This window comes from Rana temporaria, unplaced genomic scaffold, assembly GCF_905171775.1.
Source record: "Rana temporaria unplaced genomic scaffold, aRanTem1.1, whole genome shotgun sequence".
Taxonomy (NCBI): domain Eukaryota; kingdom Metazoa; phylum Chordata; class Amphibia; order Anura; family Ranidae; genus Rana; species Rana temporaria.
In genome coordinates, this window is record NW_024404533.1 from 73,331 (window position 1) to 97,538 (window position 24,208).

Consider the following 24,208-nt stretch of genomic DNA (forward strand, 5'->3'; position numbering starts at 1 on the left):
TTCTTCCCTGGTCCTGTCCAGTGTGCCCCCCCCCCACCAGTCTTCCCTGGTCCTGTCCAGTGTGCCCCCCCCCACCATTCTTCCCTGGTCCTCTCCAGTGTGCCCCCCCCCACCAGTCTTCCCTGGTCCTCTCCAGTGTGCCCCCCCCCCACCAGTCTTCCCTGGTCCTGTCCAGTGTGCCCCCCCCCCCACCATTCTTCCCTGGTCCTGTCCAGTGTGCCCCCCCCACCAGTCTTCCCTGGTCCTGTCCAGTGTGCCCCCCCCCACCATTCTTCCCTGGTCCTCTCCAGTGTGCCCCCCCCCTCCCACCAGTCTTCCCTGGTCCTGTCCAGTGTGCCCCCCCCAGTCTTCCCTGGTCCTGTCCAGTGTGCCCCCCCCCCACCATTCTTCCCTGGTCCTGTCCTATGTACCCCCCCACCAGTCTTCCCTGGTCCTGTCCAGTGTGCCCCCCCCCACCATTCTTCCCTGGTCCTCTCCAGTGTGCCCCCCCCCCCACCAGTCTTCCCTGGTCCTGTCCAGTGTGCCCCCCCCCCACCAGTCTTCCCTGGTCCTGTCCAGTGTGCCCCCCCCCACCATTCTTCCCTGGTCCTCTCCAGTGTGCCCCCACCATTCTTCCCCGGTCCTCTCCAGTGTGCCCTCCTCCCCACCAGTCTTCCCTGGTCCTCTCCAGTGTGCCCCCCCCCCACCAGTCTTCCCTGGTCCTGTCCAGTGTGCCCCCCCACCATTCTTCCCTGGTCCTGTCCAGTGTGCCCCCCACCAGTCTTCCCTGGTCCTCTCCAGTGTGCCCCCCCCACCATTCTTCCCTGGTCCTCTCCAGTGTGCCCCCCCCCACCAGTCTTCCCTGGTCCTCTCCAGTGTGCCCCCCCCACCAGTCTTCCGTGGTCCTCTCCAGTGTGCCCCCCCCACCAGTCTTCCGTGGTCCTCTCCAGTGTGCCCCCACCAGTCTTCCCTGGTCCTCTCCAGTGTGCCCCCACCAGTCTTCCCTGGTCCTCTCCAGTGTACCCCCCCCCACCAGTCTTCCGTGGTCCTCTCCAGTGTGCCCCCCCCCACCAGTCTTCCCTGGTCCTCTCCAGTGTGCCCCCCCCCACCAGTCTTCCGTGGTCCTCTCCAGTGTGCCCCCCCCCCCCACCAGTCTTCCCTGGTCCTCTCCAGTGTGCCCCCCCCCCCCACCAGTCTTCCCTGGTCCTCTCCAGTGTGCCCCCCCCACCATTCTTCCCTGGTCCCAGAATAGTTAATCTTCCCTCTTCCTGCACCTAGGTGCTTAAGCTCCCTAACCTACACCGCACAGACTCCTGGGAATGTAGTGGGTGTAACTTTCCAGGAGTCTGTGCACTCCCCAGTCTCGAAGAATCATGTGACTTGGACAGTACAGGTGCTGAAACCTGATCTGAAACATATTACACTGCTTGTGCAGCACTGAGCATGTGCGAGATCTGCAAGGCTGAAATCCAGGAAGTCATACAGTCTGACTTCATGATGCCCACACTTAAGATGGCCCCAGTCAATTTCTATTTTATAAAGTGTCTAAATGCTGTAACAACCTAACAAAACGGACCTTAGTTTACAGACTAACTTTACTAGAATACATTAAGCTTGTGTATTACAGGGGTATTTATATATCAAAAGTGAAATTGTGGCCGGAACTCCGCTTTAAGATCACTTGGAATCTCTAGGAAAGCCAGGGACTCTAGAAATCTTAGGCCTAGTACACACGAGCGGATAAATCCTCTGGCGGATTTTGATCTCATGGTTGTACTAACCATGAGATCAAAATCCCCGTGGAATTCCCTCCGCGGTGACGTGTCGCGCCGTCACCGCGATGATGACGCGGCGACGTGCGCGACCCTGTAATATAAGGACTTCCACTCATGCGTTGAATCATTACGACGCATGCGAGGGATGGAATCGGACAGATTGATCCAGTGAGTCTGTACAGACCAGCGGATCAATCCGCTGGACTGTATTCCAGCGGATCGATTTCTTGGCATGCTAAGAAATTTTGATCCGCTGGAAATCCATCGGCCCGAAAAAAATCCACGGATAAATATCCACTGGGTTGTACACACCAGGGGATCTATCCGCTGAAACCGGTCCGCGGATAAATTCCAGCGGATCGATCCTCTCGTGTGTACGGGGCATTAGGGTCACTTGGAAACTCTAGGAAAGCCAGGGACTCTAGGAATCTTGGGGTCACTCTGAATCTTTTTGGAAAGCCAGGGACTCTAGGAGCCGAACAGCGCCAATCGCAGGCGTTCGGAAAGACCCGAGGACAGTGAGGCTGACCTCGGCGGACCTCGGAAAGACTCGTGTCCTCTGGCCTTTCCGGCCATTTCCGAGGCTCTCGGGCGCCCCCCCCCCCCACTTCTGGCCACATGCGGTATTGCATGCCATTGAAGTCAATGCGGAGCAAATTATTTTCATTTCCATTGACTTCAATGGGGAAACTTGCTTTGATATGCGAGTGCTTTGGATTACGAGCTTCTCCTGGAACGGATTATACTCGGAATCCGAGGTTCCACTGAAATAATTTCAGTCTCTACCGTAAAATCAATTTCTTGAGGGGCACGAGCCCGTGTCCTCCCCCTCCTCTGGTCATGCTCTTGGTACTGATGTTCCACCACACTGAGGCATGCTGGGAGTAGGAGAGGTCATACCAGGCTGGTCACAGCTTCTTTGTGTGCCTCCTGTAGGCGGCGGTATAACCCGACAGTCTCTGACCTCCCGTGTGGCTCAATGTAGTACAAGAAATGAATTTTATAGTAAAATCTCATTCTTCCTCTCTTCTCTTCCAGTCCCGGATTCAGATGTCCTCTCCGGAGGTGACGGTGACGGTGCGATTGGTCCGATCCTTCGAGCATCGGAATTTCCGTCCGGTTGTCTATCATGGGATGGACTTGGATCAGACGGTGCAGGAATTCATCGAATATATAAAGAAAGGTGAGATCGTGTCACGGCCGTCCCCTGGCTTCACACCATCCTGTCCGGGGCCCTTCTCTATTGTATCCTGCCCCCGTGTGTCTGCATTGGGATCCCTGCACCGGCTTCTGCCCCCTGTGTGTCTGCATTGGGATCCCTGCACCACCGGCTCCTGCCCCTGTGTGTCTGCATCGGGATCCCTTCACCGGCTTCTGCCCCCCGTGTGTCTTCATTGGGATCCCTGCACTGGCTCCTGCCCCTGTGTGTCTTCATTGGGGTCCCTGCACTGGCTCTTTCCCCCGTGTGTCTGCATTGGGGTCCCTGCACCGGCTCCTGCCCCCGTGTGTCTTCATTGGGATCCCTGCACCGCCTCCTGCCCCTGTGTGTCTTCATTGGGATCCCTGCACCAGTTCCTGCCCCTGTGTGTCTTCATTGGGGTCCCTGCACCACCGCCTCCTGCCCCCCCGTGTGTCTTCATTGGGATCCCTGCACTGGTTCCTGCCCCCCGTGTGTCTTCATTGGGATCCCTGCACTGGTTCCTGCCCCTGTGTGTCTTCATTGGGATCCCTGCACTGGTTCCTGCCCCTGTGTGTCTTCATTGGGATCCCTGCACTGGTTCCTGCCCCTGTGTGTCTTCATTGGGGTCCCTGCACCACCGCCTCCTGCCCCCCCGTGTGTCTTCATTGGGATCCCTGCACTGGTTCCTGCCCCCCGTGTGTCTTCATTGGGATCCCTGCACTGGTTCCTGCCCCTGTGTGTCTTCATTGGGATCCCTGCACTGGTTCCTGCCCCTGTGTGTCTTCATTGGGATCCCTGCACTGGTTCCTGCCCCCCCGTGTGTCTTCATTGGGATCCCTGCACTGGTTCCTGCCCCCCGTGTGTCTTCATTGGGATCCCTGCACCGCCTCCTGCCCCTGTGTGTCTTCATTGGGATCCCTGCACCAGTTCCTGCCCCTGTGTGTCTGCATTGGGATCCCTGCACTGGTTCCTGCCCCTGTGTGTCGTCATTGGGATCCCTGCACCGGCTCCTGCCCCCGTGTGTTTGCATTGGGATCCCTGCACTGGTTCCTGCCCCCGTGTGTTTGCATTGGGATCCCTGCACCACCGGTTCCTGCCCCTGTGTGTCTGCATTGGGGTCCCTGCACCGGCTCCTGCCCCTGTGTGTCTGCATTGGGGTCCCTGCACCGGCTCCTGCCCCTGTGTGTCTGCATTGGGGTCCCTGCACCGGCTCCTGCCCCTGTGTGTCTGCATTGGGGTCCCTGCACCGGCTCCTGCCCCTGTGTGTCTGCATTGGGGTCCCTGCACCGGCTCCTGCCCCTATGTGTCTGCATTGGGGTCCCTGCACCGGCTCCTGCCCCTGTGTGTCTGCATTGGGGTCCCTGCACCGGCTCCTGCCCCTATGTGTCTGCATTGGGGTCCCTGCACCGGCTCCTGCCCCTATGTGTCTGCATTGGGGTCCCTGCACCGGCTCCTGCCCCTATGTGTCTGCATTGGGGTCCCTGCACCGGCTCCTGCTCCGTGTGTCTGCCTCCATCCTCTGTAGGTAACGGTGTCGCTGGTTTCCTTTCAGATGTGGCGCAGCGGGTTGGATTGCCGCCTCCATTCAAGAAGTACGGCTACGGTGAGTTCTCCTGCGGGATCCTTGTACCGCCTCCCCTTCCCAGGCCTCCAATAGAAGGTGGAGCACAGAGGCGGGGCCTATGGGGACCCTGGTAATGTTGGATGTGTCTCTTTTCTCTCTCTCTGTAATCTGCTTTGTAGTCTCACTCCTCTCGCTCATACTTCTTAAAGCCTCAAAAAAACACAGAGAAAAATCAGCACAAGGGACAAAACTCAGTCAGCAGGATGTGTCCCTTGTGCTGATTATTCTTTTAGTAGAGAAGGGACCAATCGTAAGGACTGTAAGTTATGTCCCTTGTGCTGATTCTCTTGTTTTGGCTGCACTTGGGCCTTAAAGTCCAAGCCAAGAAATCCAGGAAGGGTCGTCGACCTATCAGGTCTTTATTCAGAGCAGAGCTTCCCTCACTTCCTGTTTTACTGACACCCATCAAATGGACAGAAAAGTTCACCTAATGGGGACACAAAGCGGTAAAAAAACTTGACGGTTTCCAAAGCTGCTGTGCCGTCCCCATTGGGGGATATTCTCTCCACTTCCTGTGTGAAACGCATCAGAGGGCGGAGTCATGATGGAGGGCGGAGAGAATGTCTCTCTGACCTAATCTGGTACCAAAAAAAAATGTTGTGTGTTTGTATCCTTGTATATGAGTATACGGCTGACCCTGGAGCGTGGGGGGTCGGGAGAGGTGAGTGGTGGATCTGCCCCCTGGGGGTCGGGAGAGGTTAGAGGTAGATCCGCCCCCTGGAGCATGGGGGGGTTGGGAGTCGTGAGAGGTGGATCCGCTCCCTGGAGAGTGGGGGGTCGGGAGAGGTTAGAGGTGGATCCGCTCCCTGGAGAGTGGGGGGTCGGGAGAGGTGGATCCGCCCCCTGGAGCGTGGGGGGTCGTGAGAGGTAGATCCGCCCCCTGGAGCGTGGGGGTCGGGAGAGGTGGATCCGCCCCCTGGAGCGTGGGGGTCGGGAGAGGTGGATCCGCCCCCTGGAGTGTGGGGGGTCGGGAGAGGTTAGAGGTGGATCCGCCCCCTGGAGCGTGGGGGTCGGGAGAGGTGGATCCGCCCCCTGGAGGTGAATGGTGATTCTGGTTTTGTGTTTTGTTGCAGATACAATGAAGATCATCCACCAGGCACATGGAGCCAAGGTCAGCAGAAACTCCGCCCATAACCGGAGCCTCGTCTTCTTATGTCTCTTGTGTTTGTGTACTCGTCTTGGTTGCTAATGCCGTACCTCCCCCAATACCGTACCTCCCCCAATACCGTACCTCCACCACCTATACTATACCTCCGCCAATTCCATACCACCACCACCACCACCTATACCATACCTCCGCCAATTCCGTACCTCTACCAATTCCATACCTCTTCCAATTCCATACCTCCACCAATTCCATACCACCACCACCTATACCGTACCTCCGCCAATTCCATACCTCCACCAATACCAATTCTCTACCTCCGCCAATTCCATACCACCACCACCACCCATACAATACCTCCCCCAATGCCGTACCTCCACCACCTATACCATACCTCCGCCAATTCCATACCACCACCACCACCTCTACCCTACCTCCCCCAATACCGTACCCCAACCACCACCTATACCATACCTCCGCCAATTCCATACCACCACCTATACCATACCTCCGCCAATACCGTACCACCACCACCTATACCGTACCTCCGCCAATTCCGTACCTCCGCCAATATCATAGTGCCACCAATTCCGTACCTCTACCAATTCCATACCTCCGCCAATTCCATACCACCTATACCATACCTCCGCCAATTCCGTACCACCACCTATACCATACCGCCGCCAATTCCGTACCTCCCCCAATACCGTACCTCCGCCAATATCATAGTGCCGCCAATTCCGTACCTCCGCAAATATAGTGCCGCCAATTCCGTACCTCCGCCAATACCATACTGCCAATTCCATACCACCACCACCTATACCGTACCTCCGCCAATTCCGTACCTCCGCCAATACCAATTCCATACCTCCGCCAATTCCATACCACCACCACCTATACTGTACCTCCGCCAATATCATAGTGCCGCCAATTCCGTACCTCCGCCAATACCACCATGATACCGTACCTCCACCTATAACATACCACCACCACCTATACTGTACCTCCTCCAATATCATAGTGCCGTCAATTCCATACCACCAATGCCATAGTTCCGGCAATGCCGTACCTCTGCCAATACCATACCACTACCAATACCGTACCTCCCTTGCCCTTAGCCATGTGGGTGGTCCTTGGATCATGAGGGTGGTCCTTAGTCATGACTCTGCCCCTCTTGGGGAAACGCATTAAAGGAAAGGAGGGGGTCTGGTGGATCCGGATCGGGGTCTCTGGGGGGAGATGATCTTTTCTACGGCTCACAATCCCGGCAGGGTCCATGTCAGGTTTTCTGGTGGAATCTCTGGCAGACTGTCTGAATGCCTCTGCTTCTGAAAAGGTTTTAAACCAACTTTATTGTTCCGGCATGAATGTGGACACTCCACCCAGCACCTCTCTGTGGCGTGTTTCGCCCCCTAATGGGGCTTCATTATAGAGCCGCCTACATTTAGTAGGAGGGGAAACGCATTAGAGGAGGTTCCCGGGTGGAGTGTCCATATTTGTAATGGGATAATAAAGTTGGTTGTAAGCCTTTTTGGAAGTTGCAGTGTGTGGATTCATGTCTCTCCTGTCACACACACATACCGACCAATCAGAATGATCCACATTCTGTCTTGCTTGTTGCTATGGGATACGACACTTTACATACGATCGCCCCTCCCTATTGTCTCAGCAATGCTGTTGGTGACTCTCCCGAGGTGTTGATGTGATTTGTCTCTGTTGCAGACCAATGAGCTGGTGGTGGGTCTGGAGGACGATGAGAAGCTGATCCTGGGCAGTGGACAGACCCTGCGGGAGGCCGGCGTAGGTGAGACGATCGCATTCCTTCTCTACTTCCTTTATCAATGTCTTTTATGTAAGAAATGTCTGACCAATAGAATCCAAACAAACACTGGGGGGGGGGGGGGGGTGCTGGAATCTGGGTGGGTTCTTTTCTTTGTGGGTCCCACAACATGGTCCCCTCATTTCATGGATGTCGGCGCCGTATAATGAGGGGAGGGGCCCTTCGCTCGTGTCACCTCTGTGATCGGCTCTGCACAGGGCGGAGTATGGGGGGGGGCGGGGTCACAGAGGACGCTGATCGGAGTTCTGCCTAAAGATACACAGCGGGTAAAATAAGGTTTTAGTGTAGCTGCCCCCCTAGAGCCCGGGACGGGCACACCCACTCCAGCCCGTGTCTCGCATTCCTGATTGGGTAGATTGATGGCAGCGCAGCCATTGGCTCCCGCTGCTGCCAATCAAATCCAGTGATGCGGGGGGGCGAAGCCGAGTCCTGCTGTCTGTCACTGGACCCAGCAGCAGAACACGGGAGCTCCCCCCCCCCCCCGAGGGAGAGCGCTTCTCCGACAGGGTACTCGAGAAGAGGAGGAGCCAGGAGCGCCGCAGAGGAATCCCAGAAGAGAAGGAGCCAGGAGCGCCGCAGAGGGATCCCAGAAGAGGAGGAGCCAGGAGCGCCGCAGAGGGACCCCAGAAGAGGTGGATCGGGGCCACTCTGTGCAAAACCCACTGCACAGAGGAGGGAAGTGTGACACAAAGAAGAGGGTTCAGTTATCCTTTTTAAACTAACATTTGGGGTAAGAGAAATCCATATTTGGTGAACTTCCCCCTCCCTCTGAGGCTGCGTCTTCCAAAGGGGGGGAAGTTTTGTCTCCCCGGAGTTTTCATTTTTATTTTTTTCCCTGATATTGCAAACAAAGTGCAGTGATTATTCCTGTGTGTGGTCAGATTGTTCTGTACGGAATGTATTCCTGGAATCGGGGGGGGGGGGGGGGGGCGCGGCGCAGATCCGGGTTTAGATTTTGTAGATTGCAGGATGCCGGAAATTCCTGCAGGGATTAGGATTGGTGACGGGCCGGTGTGTGCGAAGAGGTGGAGAGCGGCGAGGTCTCCGCTAATCCTTCCTCTGTGATCTGCAGTCCGATGAGGATTTTATAGTGACTGATCATCATCATCATCATCATCATCATCATCATCATCCTCCTCCCTCATCATCCTCCCTCCTCATCATCCTCCCTCCTCATCATCCTCCCTCCTCATCATCCTCCCTCCTCATCATCCTCCCTCCTCATCATCCTCCCTCCTCATCATCCTCCCTCCTCATCATCCTCCGTCATCCCTCCTCATCATCCTCCTCCCTCCTCCTCCCTCCTCCTCCCTCCTCCTCCCTCCTCCCTCCTCATCATCCTCCCTCCTCATCATCCTCCCTCCTCATCCTCCTCCGTCATCCCTCCTCCGTCATCCCTCCTCATCATCCTCCTCCGTCCTTCCTCTGTGATCTGCAGTCCGATGAGGATTTTATAGTGACTGATCATCATCATCATCATCATCCTCCCTCCTCATCATCCTCCCTCCTCATCATCCTCCCTCCTCATCATCCTCCCTCCTCATCATCCTCCCTCCTCATCATCCTCCGTCATCCCTCCTCATCATCCTCCTCCTCATCATCCTCCCTCCTCATCATCCTCCCTCCTCATCATCCTCCCTCCTCATCATCCTCCCTCCTCATCATCCTCCCTCCTCATCATCCTCCCTCCTCATCATCCTCCCTCCTCATCCTCCTCCGTCATCCCTCCTCCATCATCCTCCTCCCTCCTCCTCCCTCCTCCTCATCGTCCTCCCTCCTCCTCCCTCCTCCTCATCGTCCTCCCTCCTCATCATCCTCCTCCGTCCTTCCTTCCTCCCTCCCTCCCTCCCTATCATCCTCCTCCGTCCTCCCTCCCTCCTCATCATCCTCCTCCGTCCTCCCTCCTCATCATCCTCCTCCGTCCTCTCTCTCCCTCCCTCATCATCCTCCTCCATCCTCTCTCTCCCTCCCTCATCATCCTCCTCCATCCTCCCTCCTCATCATCCTCCTCCGTCCTCCCTCCCTCCTCGTCATCCTCCTCCCTCCTCATCATCCTCTGTCCTCCCTCCTCTTCTGTCCTCCCTCCCTCCCTCCTCTGTCCTCCCTCCCTCCCTCATCCTCCTCTGTCCTCCCTCCCTCCCTCATCCTCCTCTGTCCTCCTTCCCTCCCTCATCCTCCTCTGTCCTCCTTCCCTCCCTCATCCTCCTCTGTCCTCCTTCCCTCCCTCCCTCATCCTCCTCTGTCCTCCCTCCCTCATCCTCCTCTGTCCTCCTTCCCTCCCTCCCTCATCCTCCTCTGTCCTCCTTCCCTCCCTCCCTCATCCTCCTCTGTCCTCCTTCCCTCCCTCCCTCATCCTCCTCTGTCCTCCTTCCCTCCCTCCCTCCCTCATCCTCCTCTGTCCTCCTTCCCTCCCTCCCTCATCCTCCTCTGTCCTCCTTCCCTCCCTCCCTCATCCTCCTCTGTCCTCCTTCCCTCCCTCCCTCATCCTCCTCTGTCCTCCTTCCCTCCCTCCCTCATCCTCCTCTGTCCTCCCTCATCCTCCTCTGTCCTCCCTCATCCTCCTCTGTCCTCCCTCCCTCCTCTGCCCTCCCTCCCTCCTCATCCTCCTCTTCCGTCCTCATCCTCCCTCCCTCCCTCCCTCCCTCCCTCCCTCCCTCCCTCATCATCATCCTCTTCCGTCCTCTCTCCCTCCTCATCATCCTCTTCCGTCCTCTCTCCCTCCTCATCATCCTCTTCCGTCCTCTCTCCCTCCCTCATCATCCTCTTCCGTCCTCTCTCCCTCCCTCATCATCCTCTTCCGTCCTCTCTCCCTCCTCATCATCCTCTTCCGTCCTCTCTCCCTCCCTCATCATCCTCTTCCGTCCTCTCTCCCTCCTCATCATCCTCTTCCGTCCTCTCTCCCTCCTCATCATCCTCTTCCGTCCTCTCTCCCTCCCTCATCATCCTCTTCCGTCCTCTCTCCCTCCCTCATCATCCTCTTCTGTCCTCTCTCCCTCCCTCATCATCCTCCTCCTCTGTCCTCCCTCCTTCTCTGTCCTCCGTCCTCCCTCTTTATCATCATCCTCATCCTCCTCTGTCGCTCAGTGTCAGCGCATTGGTGACAGAAGGAAATGCCCCCTAGATGAGATTTTAACGGCAACACATCACCAAAATTAAGTTAAATAAAAAGTTGATTTTTATTGATGCGAATAAAAAGGATCGATCACACATGTGATGATCGTGTAAAAACGGAGTAAGAACAATTCATAGTCGCAGCAAACGTAAAAAATTAATTAAAGCCGAGTTCCACCCACTTTTTAAACTCGATCCTAAATTTTTTTTTTTTTTATATTGCTCCTTTTACCTTTTTTTTTTTTTTTATTTTAATTTTTTTAATCCAAAGAAACTTTATTGAACGTTACAGACATCCATATTAAGACCTCAGATAATGAGACGCCTTGCTATTGATGTACTTCATCATCAAAAGAAATAGTAAAATAAAGCTCCTTCCTAACTTTATTTATTTTTTAAATCAAAGATCTTTATTGAAACAAAAACATAAAAGAAATTTACAGCAATTGCTCAGCTCACCTACTGGATACAATTCAGGTATCGGCTCAAGAGGAACATTTAAACAATGTACACAGCGACCCATTGCCATCACCAAATACACTGCTTCCTACCTTCGCCCCAGCACCACCGCAGCCCATGGGGTCATTTCCAGCTGCTCGCCTGCTGCCTTTTGGGACCTGTGTGTGTGTCCCAGAAGATAAAGGAGCCATGCGACTCGCGCATGCACAGTACAAAACCGGCGGTGACACCGGTTTTCCATAGTGAAAATGGCAGCGGCTGGGTGGGGGTTTTGACATTGCGGGCTCCCTGGACACTCACTACTTTTTTCTCTCACTGTAGATGGCCAATATCTCCCGTTATACTGAGCAGAGATATCGTCCTGTCCTGAGTGCAGTACACACAGGTGGCCAGCCGGGTTTGCTGTGTGACTCCTTGTTATACTGAGGAGATGTCCTGAGTGCAGTACACACAGGTGGCCAGCCGAGGGCGCTGTGTGACTCCTTGTTATACTGAGGAGATGTCCTGAGTGCAGTACACACAGGTGGCCAGCCGAGGGCGCTGTGTGACTCCTTGTTATACTGAGGAGATGTCCTGAGTGCAGTACACACGGGTGGCCAGCCGAGGGCGCTGTGTGACTCCTTGTTATACTGAGGCGATGTCCTGAGTGCAGTACACACGGGTGGCCAGCCGAGGGCGCTGTGTGACTCCTTGTTATACTGAGGAGATGTCCTGAGTGCAGTACACACAGGTGGCCAGCCGAGGGCGCTGTGTGACTCCTTGTTATACTGAGGAGATGTCCTGAGTGCAGTACACACAGGTGGCCAGCAGAGGGCGCTGTGTGACTCCTTGTTATACTGAGGAGATGTCCTGAGTGCAGTACACACGGGTGGCCAGCCGAGGGCGCTGTGTGACTCCTTGTTATACGGAGGAGATGTCCTGAGTGCAGTACACAAGGGTGGCCAGCAGAGGGCGCTGTGTGACTCCTTGTTATACTGAGGAGATGTCCTGAGTGCAGTACACACAGGTGGCCAGCCGAGGGCGCTGTGTGACTCCTTGTTATACTGAGGAGATGTCCTGAGTGCAGTACACACGGGTGGCCAGCCGAGGGCGCTGTGTGACTCCTTGTTATACTGAGGAGATGTCCTGAGTGCAGTACACACGGGTGGCCAGCCGGGGGTGCTGTGTGACTCCTTGTTATACTGAGGAGATGTCCTGAGTGCAGTACACACGGGTGGCCAGCCGGGGGCGCTGTGTGACTCCTTGTTATACTGAGGAGATGTCCTGAGTGCAGTAGATGCAGATGGGCAGCAGAGGGCGCTGTGTGACTCCTTGTTATACTGAGGAGATGTCCTGAGTGCAGTACACAAGGGTGGTCAGCCGAAGGCGCTGTGTGACTCCTTGTTATACTGAGATGTCCTGAGTGCAGTACACACGGGTGGCCAGCCGAGGGCGCTGTGTGACTCCTTGTTATACGGAGGAGATGTCCTGAGTGCAGTACACACAGGTGGCCAGCCGAGGGCGCTGTGTGACTCCTTGTTATACTGAGATGTCCTGAGTGCAGTACACACGGGTGGCCAGCCGAGGGCGCTGTGTGACTCCTTGTTATACTGAGGAGATGTCCTGAGTGCAGTACACACGGGTGGCCAGCCGAGGGCGCTGTGTGACTCCTTGTTATACGGAGGAGATGTCCTGAGTGCAGTACACACAGGTGGCCAGCCGAGGGCGCTGTGTGACTCCTTGTTATACGGAGGAGATGTCCTGAGTGCAGTACACACAGGTGGCCAGCCGAGGGCGCTGTGTGACTCCTTGTTATACGGAGGAGATGTCCTGAGTGCAGTACACACAGGTGGCCAGCCGAGGGCGCTGTGTGACTCCTTGTTATACTGAGGAGATGTCCTGAGTGCAGTACACACGGGTGGCCAGCCGAGGGCGCTGTGTGACTCCTTGTTATACTGAGGAGATGTCCTGAGTGCAGTACACACGGGTGGCCAGCCGAGGGCGCTGTGTGACTCCTTGTTATACTGAGGAGATGTCCTGAGTGCAGTACACACGGGTGGCCAGCCGAGGGCGCTGTGTGACTCCTTGTTATACTGAGGAGATGTCCTGAGTGCAGTACACACGGGTGGTCAGCAGAGGGCGCTGTGTGACTCCTTGTTATACGGAGGAGATGTCCTGAGTGCAGTACACAAGGGTGGCCAGCAGAGGGCGCTGTGTGACTCCTTGTTATACTGAGGAGATGTCCTGAGTGCAGTACACACAGGTGGCCAGCCGAGGGCGCTGTGTGACTCCTTGTTATACTGAGGAGATGTCCTGAGTGCAGTACACACGGGTGGCCAGCCGAGGGCGCTGTGTGACTCCTTGTTATACTGAGGAGATGTCCTGAGTGCAGTACACACGGGTGGCCAGCCGGGGGTGCTGTGTGACTCCTTGTTATACTGAGGAGATGTCCTGAGTGCAGTACACACGGGTGGCCAGCCGGGGGCGCTGTGTGACTCCTTGTTATACTGAGGAGATGTCCTGAGTGCAGTAGATGCAGATGGGCAGCAGAGGGCGCTGTGTGACTCCTTGTTATACTGAGGAGATGTCCTGAGTGCAGTACACACGGGTGGTCAGCCGAAGGCGCTGTGTGACTCCTTGTTATACTGAGATGTCCTGAGTGCAGTACACACGGGTGGCCAGCCGAGGGCGCTGTGTGACTCCTTGTTATACGGAGGAGATGTCCTGAGTGCAGTACACACAGGTGGCCAGCCGAGGGCGCTGTGTGACTCCTTGTTATACTGAGATGTCCTGAGTGCAGTACACACAGGTGGCCAGCCGAGGGCGCTGTGTGACTCCTTGTTATACTGAGGAGATGTCCTGAGTGCAGTACACACGGGTGGCCAGCCGAGGGCGCTGTGTGACTCCTTGTTATACGGAGGAGATGTCCTGAGTGCAGTACACACAGGTGGCCAGCCGAGGGCGCTGTGTGACTCCTTGTTATACGGAGGAGATGTCCTGAGTGCAGTACACACAGGTGGCCAGCCGAGGGCGCTGTGTGACTCCTTGTTATACGGAGGAGATGTCCTGAGTGCAGTACACACAGGTGGCCAGCCGAGGGCGCTGTGTGACTCCTTGTTATACTGAGGAGATGTCCTGAGTGCAGTACACACGGGTGGCCAGCCGAGGGCGCTGTGTGACTCCTTGTTATACTGAGGAGATGTCCTGAGTGCAGTACACACGGGTGGCCAGCAGAGGGCGCTGTGTGACTCCTTGTTATACTGAGGAGATGTCCTGAGTGCAGTACACACGGGTGGCCAGCAGAGGGCGCTGTGTGACTCCTTGTTATACTGAGGAGATGTCCTGAGTGCAGTACACACGGGTGGCCAGCCGAGGGCGCTGTGTGACTCCTTGTTATACTGAGGAGATGTCCTGAGTGCAGTACACACGGGTGGTCAGCAGAGGGCGCTGTGTGACTCCTTGTTATACTGAGGAGATGTCCTGAGTGCAGTACACACAGGTGGTCAGCAGAGGGCGCTGTGTGACTCCTTGTTATACTGAGGAGATGTCCTGAGTGCAGTACACACGGGTAGCCAGCAGAGGGCGCTGTGTGACTCCTTGTTATACTGAGGAGATGTCCTGAGTGCAGCAGATGGGCAGCAGAGGGCGCTGTGTGTCGGGGGGGGGGGGGGGGTGAGCAGCTGGCGGAGGGGAATGTCAGTTTGTCTGCAGGGAGAAGATAGACACAATCTGCTCCGTTGTCTTCTCATGCGCTCTGCTGCGGGCTAAAGAATTGTTTTGTAGCGGGTGAGGTGAAGTGCGGCCATCTTTATTGGGGGGGGGGGCGGAGGTTACAGGAAAATCCGCCCTACACTGAGGAAAGTATTCCGTTTATAGAGGAGAATAATTTGAGGACTCTCCAGTTTGGGGTCCTATGACTCCCCCCCCCCCCCCCCATCATGGCGTCTCATTGGGGAATTTTTCTTTACCTCCAAAGTTGGGGAGACCTCCTCCTCCGCTTCTTCATTGGCACCAGAACAGGCGTGTCCCTATTAAGGGTTCCTCCACTCACTTCCTGTTCTGGTGACCACGGTAACATTTTGGCTCACTGATACAAATGGGGGGGGAGACCCGCCAACAACACAGCAAAGAGGGTTCACCCTCTCCCAGTAAAGTTCTGTCTTTGGATCCTTCAATCCCCTTCCCTCTGTATTCTCTCACCTCTCTCTGACCCCCCCCCCCCCCCCAGAACTCCCGGACTCCCCCCCCAGAACTCCCGGACTCCGCCCCCCCCCCCCGCCCCAGTGTATGGCATCATTTATCTGCATTAAACTTTTTCAGCTGCTTATTCAGCTTGTGAGTTGGATTCTTCACTGGCAACATGCTTGTTCTAGCACAGCGACGCGAGTAAAGCCAGGAGAATGGGGTGCAGATTGATACCCCCTGAATCTGTCCTGATTGGGGTCCTTGTACTGGGATCCCTATTGCTGGCGGGGAGGGGTAGGCAGAATAGACCCCCGCCTCAGGAGGGGTTCACCAAAGGCAGGAGCGGGGCAACTGATCTTGCTGATGTCATTCACAGCTCATGGGGGAGGGGCTGGGAGGCATTGGCCTAAGGCAGTGATGGAGAAACCTCGGCACCTCAGATGTTTTGGAACTACATTTCCCATGATGCTCTGCACTCTGCAGTGTAGTTGAGTATCATGGGAAGTGGGGTGCCGAGGTTCTCCATCACTGGCCTCGGGTGTACCGGACTTTTTCCAGCAGTTGCCTTCCTGTTGGGTGATGTACAATGTTGAGTATCGGCTCGTCATGTCGGACCTCAGCCTTTCCCGACCTTTTTCATCTCCGAGGAACCCTTAAAACAAATTTCAGGTGTCCTGGGAACCCCGCTAACAGTAGTCCATCAGGGAAAATGCCTGTAACATTGGTGGTCAGTGGAAGGAATGACCCCTTGCATTGCTGGTTGGAAGGCCACCCTTACAGTTGGCCAACAACGTTCTATGAAGACCCCATCACATGGGAGGTCAACCAGCCATAGCTCAATGGACCCCTAACCACCTCTGGAGGAACCTTAGTGGAGACGTCCATGTTGTATTGTGTTGGGTATCTGCCGGTCATGCCAGATGGTGTCGGGTTTCTGCCAGTCGTGTTGGGCGGTGTGGAATATCTCCCAGTCGTGTTGGGCGGTGTGGAATATCTGCCAGTCGTGTTGGGCGGTGTGGAATATCTGCCAGTCGTGTTGGGCGGTGTGGAATATCTGCCAGTCGTGTTGGGCGGTGTGGAATATCTGCCAGTCGTGTTGGACGGTGTGGAATATCTGCCAGTCGTGTTGGGCGGCAGCCTTTCTCAACCTTTTTACCCAAGAGGAACCCTTGAAATAATTTTCAGGCACCCCTGCTAAAATGAATCCATCATGAGTCACAAGGAAAATGCTCCGGACATTGGTGGTTGTGGAAGGAATGACCACTTGCAGTGCTGGTTGGAATGCCACCCTTACAGTTGGCTAGGACTGGAAGACCCCATCAGATTGGGATATCGACCAGCCACAGCTCAGGAAACCCCTGGAGGACCCCTGGTTGAGAATGCCTTTTGTACAGTGTTTAGCGTCTGACTTTCATGTTGTACGGTGTTGAGTATCTGCCCATCAGGTTAAACTTCGGCCTTTCTCAACCTTTTTTTAGCCCAGAGGAACCCTTGAAATTTGAAGGTGTCCTGGGAACCTCGCTAAGATTAGTCCATCAGGTGTTCTAAGGAAAATGCCCCTAACATTGGTAGTCAGTGGCAAAAATATCCACTTACAGTGCTGGTTGGAAATACACCTTTCCAGCCGGCCAACCGGGAACTATAGAGGCACCAGCAGATGGGAGGTCAACCAACCACAGCTCAAGGAACCCTAGAGTTCTATGGAACCCTGGTTGTATAATGTGTAGAGTATCTGCCCGTCGCATATCTGTCAGCCACGCCAGACAGTTTCCGGTGGTCACGTTGGAAAGTGCTGGGTATCTGTGTCATTCATGTTGGATGGTGTTGGTTGGATATGTGCCGGTCATGTTGGATGGTGTTGGTTGGATATGTGCCGGTCATGCTGTATGGTGTTGGTTGGATATGTGCCGGTCATGCTGTATGGTGTTGGTTGGATATGTGCCGGTCATGCTGTATGGTGTTGGTTGGATATGTGCCGGTCATGCTGGATGGTGTTGGTTGGATATGTGCCGGTCATGCTGTATGGTGTTGGTTGGATATGTGCCGGTCATGCTGGATGGTGTTGGTTGGATATGTGCCGGTCATGCTGTATGGTGTTGGTTGGATATGTGCCGGTTATGTCGGACGGCTGCCCTTTTCAACCATTTTACCCCAGGGGAACTCTTTAAAAAAAAAAAAATTCAGGTGTCCATTGGTTAAAAGGAAAATGCCCCTAACATTGGTAGTTAGTGGAAGGTATGACCACTTACAGTGCTGGTTGGAATGCCATCCTTACAGTTGGCCAACCTGGAGCTATGAAGGCACCATCATCAGAAAGGTCAACCAGCCAACCCCTAACAACATCTGGAGGAACCTTGGTTGAGACATTCATGTTGTACGATGTGGAGTATCGGCTGTCATGTTGTATGGTATCTGCCGGTCACACTGGATGGTGTTGGGTATCTGCCGGTCACACTGGATGGTGTTGGGTATCTGCCGGTCACACTGGATGGTGTTGGGTATCTACACATTGTGTTGGACGGCGGCCTTTCTCAACCTTTTTTCCTCAGAGGAATCCTTCAAAAGAGAAATGAATCTGACATTGGTGGTTGTAGAAGTTAGGACCCCTTACAATGCTGATTGGAATGCCATCCATACAGTTAGCGAAGACTGGGAGACCCCATCAGATTGGGATGTCGACAAGCCATAGCTCTAGGAACCCTAGTTGAGAATGCCTGTTGGCTGTTGTTGAGTATCTGCCCGTTGTGTTGGACGGCAGCCTTTCTTTACCTTTTTACCCCAGAGGAACCCTTGAAATAATTTTCAGGTGTCCTGGGGAACCCCACTAAGATTAGCCCATCAGAGGTCATAAGGGATATGCCCCTAACATTGGTGGTTGTGGAAGAAATGCTCCTTATGGTGCTGGTTGGAATGCTAACCTGGAAGACACCCATCACATTGAGACGTCAACTAGCCACAGCTCAAGAAGCCTTGAGGAACTTCTGGAGGAACCCTGGTTGATAATGGTTGTCGTATTGTGTTGAGTATCTGCCGGTCATGTTGTACGGTGGTGGATATCTGCCGGTCCTCGGATTGGTAGGTCTTTCGGTGGGGTGGTCAACCAGCCACAGCTCAAGGAACCCCCTAGTGCAGGGATATGCAATTAGCGGACCTCCAGCTGTTGCAAAACTACAAGTCCCATCATGCTTCTGACTCTGGTGTCATGCTTGTGGCTGTCAGAGTCTTGCTATGCCTCATGGGAATTGTAGTTCTGCAACAGCTGGAGGTCCGCTAATTGCATATCCCCGCCCTAGTGTTTGAACCCCTAGGAAACTTTGGGGAAAGCATAAAGTGTCACAGGACCAATGGTAACCTCCGGAGGAACCCTGGTTTAGAATGCCGGTGTTGAGTGTCTGTCGGTCATATTGTAGGGTGCCGAGTGTCTGTCGGTCATATTGTAGGGTGCCGAGTGTCTGTCGGTCATATTGTACGGCGCCGAGTATCTGTCGGTCATATTGTACGGCGCCGAGTATCTGTCGGTCATATTGTAGGGTGCCGAGTATCTGTCGGTCATATTGTAGGGTGCCGAGTATCTGTCGGTCATATTGTACGGTGCCGAGTGTCTGTCGGTCATATTGTAGGGTGCCGAGTATCTGTCGGTCATATTGTACGGTGCCGAGTGTCTGTCGGTCATATTGTAGGGTGCCGAGTGTCTGTCGGTCATATTGTACGGCGCCGAGTATCTGTCGGTCATATTGTACGGCGCCGAGTATCTGTCGGTCATATTGTACGGCGCCGAGTATCTGTCGGTCATATTGTACGGCGCCGAGTATCTGTCGGTCATATTGTACGGTGCCGAGTGTCTGTCGGTCATATTGTAGGGTGCCGAGTGTCTGTCGGTCATATTGTACGGCGCCGAGTATCTGTCGGTCATATTGTACGGCGCCGAGTATCTGTCGGTCATATTGTACGGCGCCGAGTATCTGTCGGTCATATTGTACGGCGCCGAGTATCTGTCGGTCATATTGTACGGCGCCGAGTGTCTGTCGGTCATATTGTAGGGTGCCGAGTGTCTGTCGGTCATATTGTACGGTGCCGAGTGTCTGTCGGTCATATTGTACGGTGCCGAGTGTCTGTCGGTTACATTGTACGGCGCCGAGTATCTGTCGGTCATATTGTACGGTGTCGAGTGTCGGTCATATTGTACGGTGCCGAGTATCTGCCGGTCATATTGTACGGTGCCGAGTGTCTGTCGGTCATATTGTACGGCGCCGAGTATCTGTCGGTCATATTGTACGGCGCCGAGTATCTGTCGGTCATATTGTACGGTGCCGAGTGTCTGTCGGTCATATTGTACGGTGCCGAGTGTCTGTCGGTCACATTGTACGGCGCCGAGTATCTGTCGGTCATATTGTACGGTGTCGAGTGTCGGTCATATTGTACGGTGCCGAGTATCTGTCGGTCATATTGTACGGCGCCGAGTATCTGTCGGTCATATTGTACGGCGCCGAGTATCTGTCGGTCATATTGTACGGCGCCGAGTATCTGTCGGTCATATTGTAGGGTGCCGAGTGTCTGTCGGTCATATTGTAGGGTGCCGAGTGTCTGTCGGTCATATTGTACGGTGCCGAGTGTCTGTCGGTTACATTGTACGGTGCCGAGTGTCTGTCGGTTACATTGTACGGCGCCGAGTATCTGTCGGTCATATTGTACGGTGCCGAGTGTCTGTCGGTCATATTGTACGGTGCCGAGTGTCTGTCGGTCATATTGTACGGTGCCGAGTGTCTGTCGGTTACATTGTACGGCGCCGAGTGTCTGTCGGTCATATTGTAGGGTGCCGAGTGTCGGTCATATTGTACGGTGCCGAGTATCTGTCGGTCACATTGTACGGCGCCGAGTATCTGTCGGTCATATTGTACGGTGCCGAGTATCTGTCGGTCATATTGTACGGTGCCGAGTGTCGGTCATATTGTACGGTGCCGAGTATCTGTCAGTTACATTGTACGGCGCCGAGTATCTGTCGGTCATATTGTACGGTGCCGAGTGTCTGTCGGTCATATTGTACGGCGCCGAGTGTCTGTCGGTCATATTGTACGGTGCCGAGTATCTGTCGGTCATATTGTACGGTGCCGAGTGTCTGTCTGTCATATTGTACGGCGCCGAGTGTCTGTCGGTCATATTGTACGGTGCCGAGTGTCTGTCGGTCATATTGTACGGTGCCGAGTGTCTGTCGGTCATATTGTACGGCGCCGAGTGTCTGTCGGTCATATTGTACGGCGCCGAGTGTCTGTCGGTCATATTGTACGGTGCCGAGTATCTGTCGGTCATATTGTACGGTGCCGAGTGTCTGTCGGTCATATTGTACGGTGCCGAGTATCTGTCTGTCATATTGTACGGTGCCGAGTATCTGTCGGTCATATTGTACGGTGCCGAGTGTCTGTCGGTCATATTGTACGGTGCCGAGTGTCTGTCGGTCACATTGTACGGTGCCGAGTGTCTGTCGGTCACATTGTACGGTGCCGAGTGTCTGTCGGTCATATTGTACGGCGCCGAGTATCTGTCGGTCATATTGTACGGCGCCGAGTGTCTGTCGGTCATATTGTACGGTGCCGAGTGTCTGTCGGTCATATTGTACGGTGCCGAGTGTCTGTCGGTCATATTGTACGGTGCCGAGTGTCTGTCAGTCACATTGTACGGTGCCGAGTGTCTGTCGGTCATATTGTACGGTGCCGAGTGTCTGTGGGTCATATTGTACGGCGCCGAGTGTCTGTCGGTCATATTGTACGGCGCCGAGTGTCGGTCATATTGTACGGTGCCGAGTGTCTGTCGGTCATATTGTACGGTGCCGAGTGTCGGTCATATTGTACGGTGCCGAGTGTCTGTCGGTCATATTGTACGGTGCCGAGTGTCTGTCGGTCATATTGTACGGTGCCGAGTGTCTGTCGGTCATATTGTACGGTGCCGAGTATCTGTCGGTCATATTGTACGGTGCCGAGTGTCTGTGGGTCACATTGTACGGTGCCGAGTGTCTGTCGGTCATATTGTACGGTGCCGAGTACCTGTCGGTCACATTGTACGGTGCCGAGTACCTGTCGGTCACATTGTACGGTGCCGAGTATCTGTCGGTCATATTGTACGGTGCCGAGTGTCTGTCGGTCATATTGTACGGTGCCGAGTATCTGTCGGTCATATTGTACGGTGCCGAGTGTCTGTCGGTCACATTGTACGGCGCCGAGTGTCTGTCGGTCACATTGTACGGCGCCGAGTGTCTGCCGGTCATATTGTACGGTGCCGAGTGTCTGTCGGTCATATTGTACGGCGCCGAGTATCTGTCGGTCATATTGTACGGTGTCGAGTGTCGGTCATATTGTACGGTGCCGAGTATCTGCCGGTCATATTGTACGGTGCCGAGTGTCTGTCGGTCATATTGTACGGTGCCGAGTACCTGTCGGTCACATTGTACGGTGCCGAGTACCTGTCGGTCACATTGTACGGCGCCGAGTGTCTGTCGGTCACATTGTACGGTGCCGAGTATCTGCCGGTCATATTGTACGGTGCCGAGTGTCTGTCGGTCATATTGTACGGTGCCGAGTACCTGTCGGTCACATTGTACGGTGCCGAGTGTCTGTCGGTCACATTGTACGGTGCCGAGTATCTGTCGGTCATATTGTACGGTGCCGAGTGTCTGTCGGTCACATTGTACGGCGCCGAGTATCTGTCGGTCACATTGTACGGCGCCGAGTATCTGTCGGTCACATTGTACGGCGCCGAGTATCTGTCGGTCACATTGTACGGCGCCGAGTATCTGTCGGTCACATTGTACGGCGCCGAGTATCTGTCGGTCACATTGTACGGCGCCGAGTATCTGTCGGTCACATTGTACGGCGCCGAGTATCTGTCGGTCACATTGTACGGCGCCGAGTATCTGTCGGTCACATTGTACGGCGCCGAGTATCTGTCGGTCACATTGTACGGCGCCGAGTATCTGTCGGTCACATTGTACGGCGCCGAGTATCTGTCGGTCACATTGTACGGCGCCGAGTATCTGTCGGTCACATTGTACGGCGCCGAGTGTCTGTCGGTCACATTGTACGGCGCCGAGTGTCTGTCGGTCATATTGTACGGTGCCGAGTGTCTGTCGGTCACATTGTACGGTGCCGAGTGTCTGTCGGTCACATTGTACGGCGCCGAGTATCTGTCGGTCATATTGTACGGTGCCGAGTATCTGTCGGTCATATTGTACGGTGCCGAGTATCTGTCGGTCATATTGTACGGCGCCGAGTGTCTGTCGGTCATATTGTACGGTGCCGAGTGTCTGTCGGTCATATTGTACGGTGCCGAGTGTCTGTCGGTCATATTGTACGGTGCCGAGTGTCTGTCGGTCATATTGTACGGCGCCGAGTATCTGTCGGTCATATTGTACGGTGCCGAGTGTCTGTCGGTCATATTGTACGGCGCCGAGTGTCTGTCGGTCATATTGTACGGTGCCGAGTATCTGTCGGTCATATTGTACGGTGCCGAGTGTCTGTCGGTCATATTGTACGGTGCCGAGTATCTGTCGGTCATATTGTACGGTGCCGAGTATCTGTCGGTCATATTGTACGGTGCCGAGTGTCTGTCGGTCATATTGTACGGTGCCGAGTGTCTGTCGGTCATATTGTACGGTGCCGAGTATCTGTCAGTTACGTCGGACAGTGTTGGTTATCTGCCGGGCGGGATGGTCACGGGTTAAGTTGTCTGCGCCGGCGGCCGCCTCCTGTGTGGCGCGTCGGGAATGAATAAGATGTGACTGGGGTTCCAGGGAGCAGGTCCTTGACCCGGCGGGGTGACGGCACGGTGACTGCTCAGACGTCTGTGTGCGTGCCGCAGCCGCGTTCGCTCCCAGGTGGGTAATTAGAGGCGTTTGAAGGGAGCGCAGGAGCCGCTAATTTGTGCTTCACTTTGCATATTTCTTCAGCCGAATGAATTAAACATCAGATGAGAGTCGGCATGAAACACCTCACCCATCCCCCAACCACCGCCAGGACCGGGGCCAGGAACACCGCAATCCGGGAGGATGGGCGGGGGAGGGGAAGATCGTGCTAAATACAGCGAGTGTAGATGGGTTGTTATTGCGCCTCCTGCATTGTGCGGTATCCCATGGCAACTAATCAGAAATTAGATTTAATTCGGGGGCTACTTGTTTTAAAAAAATTCAGAATTTGGGGGACGTTGGCTTTGTCCTTCCATAGCAAGTCTCTAAACTGGAGCAGGTATGCAGGACAGTCATCCTGACTTCACTGGCCGCATGCTTCCATCGAAAACCAGACTTGTGTCTATTTTGGATGGAGTAGGAAAGGGTTAAAATTCATCTGCATCCCGTTGGGGAGATTTCCCTTCATTCCTGTCCCAGAGACACAACAGGAAGTGATGGAATGCCCCTCAGGTGTCCCCATTGGAGGATTTCCCCTCTATTCTTGATCTGGTGACACCTCACAACTTTGGATTTTCCATCACTTTGTGTCTCTGTGACAACCAGGACATAAAGGGTGAATCTCCCCTGCGGGGACACTTGACAAGGGCGCTAATCCTTCCACATGCCATCCAAAAGTAATAAAAGTTGTAGAGCCGGGGGAAGCATGGCCGCCCCAGAACCTGTATTTTCAATGGGAGCTTCCATTATTCTGTCCATCCAGGTACCCAGTGCCTGTCTGAGCGGGGTGAGGGGGAGTCTGCAGTCAGAGAATTCCAATATCCCGGCCCGCTACAAAGTGATCCCCATAGAATGTGACTTGACCCCCCCATAACGTGACCCAAAACCCTAACCCATAAGAAGTGACTTGACCCCCATTACGTGACCCAAAACCCATAGGAAGTGATTTGACCCCCATTACGTGACCCAAATCCCTAACCCATAAGAAGGGATCTGACCCCCCCATAACGTGACCCCTAACAAGTGACTTGACCCCCCAAAATGTTACCCAAAACCCTAACCCACAAGAAGTGACTTGAC

The 24,208-nt window shown here is 54.6% G+C and overlaps 1 protein-coding gene across 2 annotated transcripts in view; it reads left to right on the top strand.

Moving 5' to 3' along the window:
- CUNH2orf76 (chromosome unknown C2orf76 homolog) overlaps positions 1 to 24,208 on the top strand; it is a 30,343-nt gene that overhangs the window by 4,121 nt on the left and 2,014 nt on the right. For both annotated transcript variants that reach the window (XM_040334612.1, XM_040334611.1), the window contains exons 2-5: positions 2,793 to 2,937; positions 4,487 to 4,537; positions 5,632 to 5,669; positions 7,386 to 7,467. In XM_040334612.1, coding sequence (XP_040190546.1) covers positions 2,805 to 2,937; positions 4,487 to 4,537; positions 5,632 to 5,669; positions 7,386 to 7,467 — 304 coding nt within the window. In that variant the 5' untranslated portion in view covers positions 2,793 to 2,804. The remainder of the gene's footprint in view (positions 1 to 2,792; positions 2,938 to 4,486; positions 4,538 to 5,631; positions 5,670 to 7,385; positions 7,468 to 24,208) is intronic.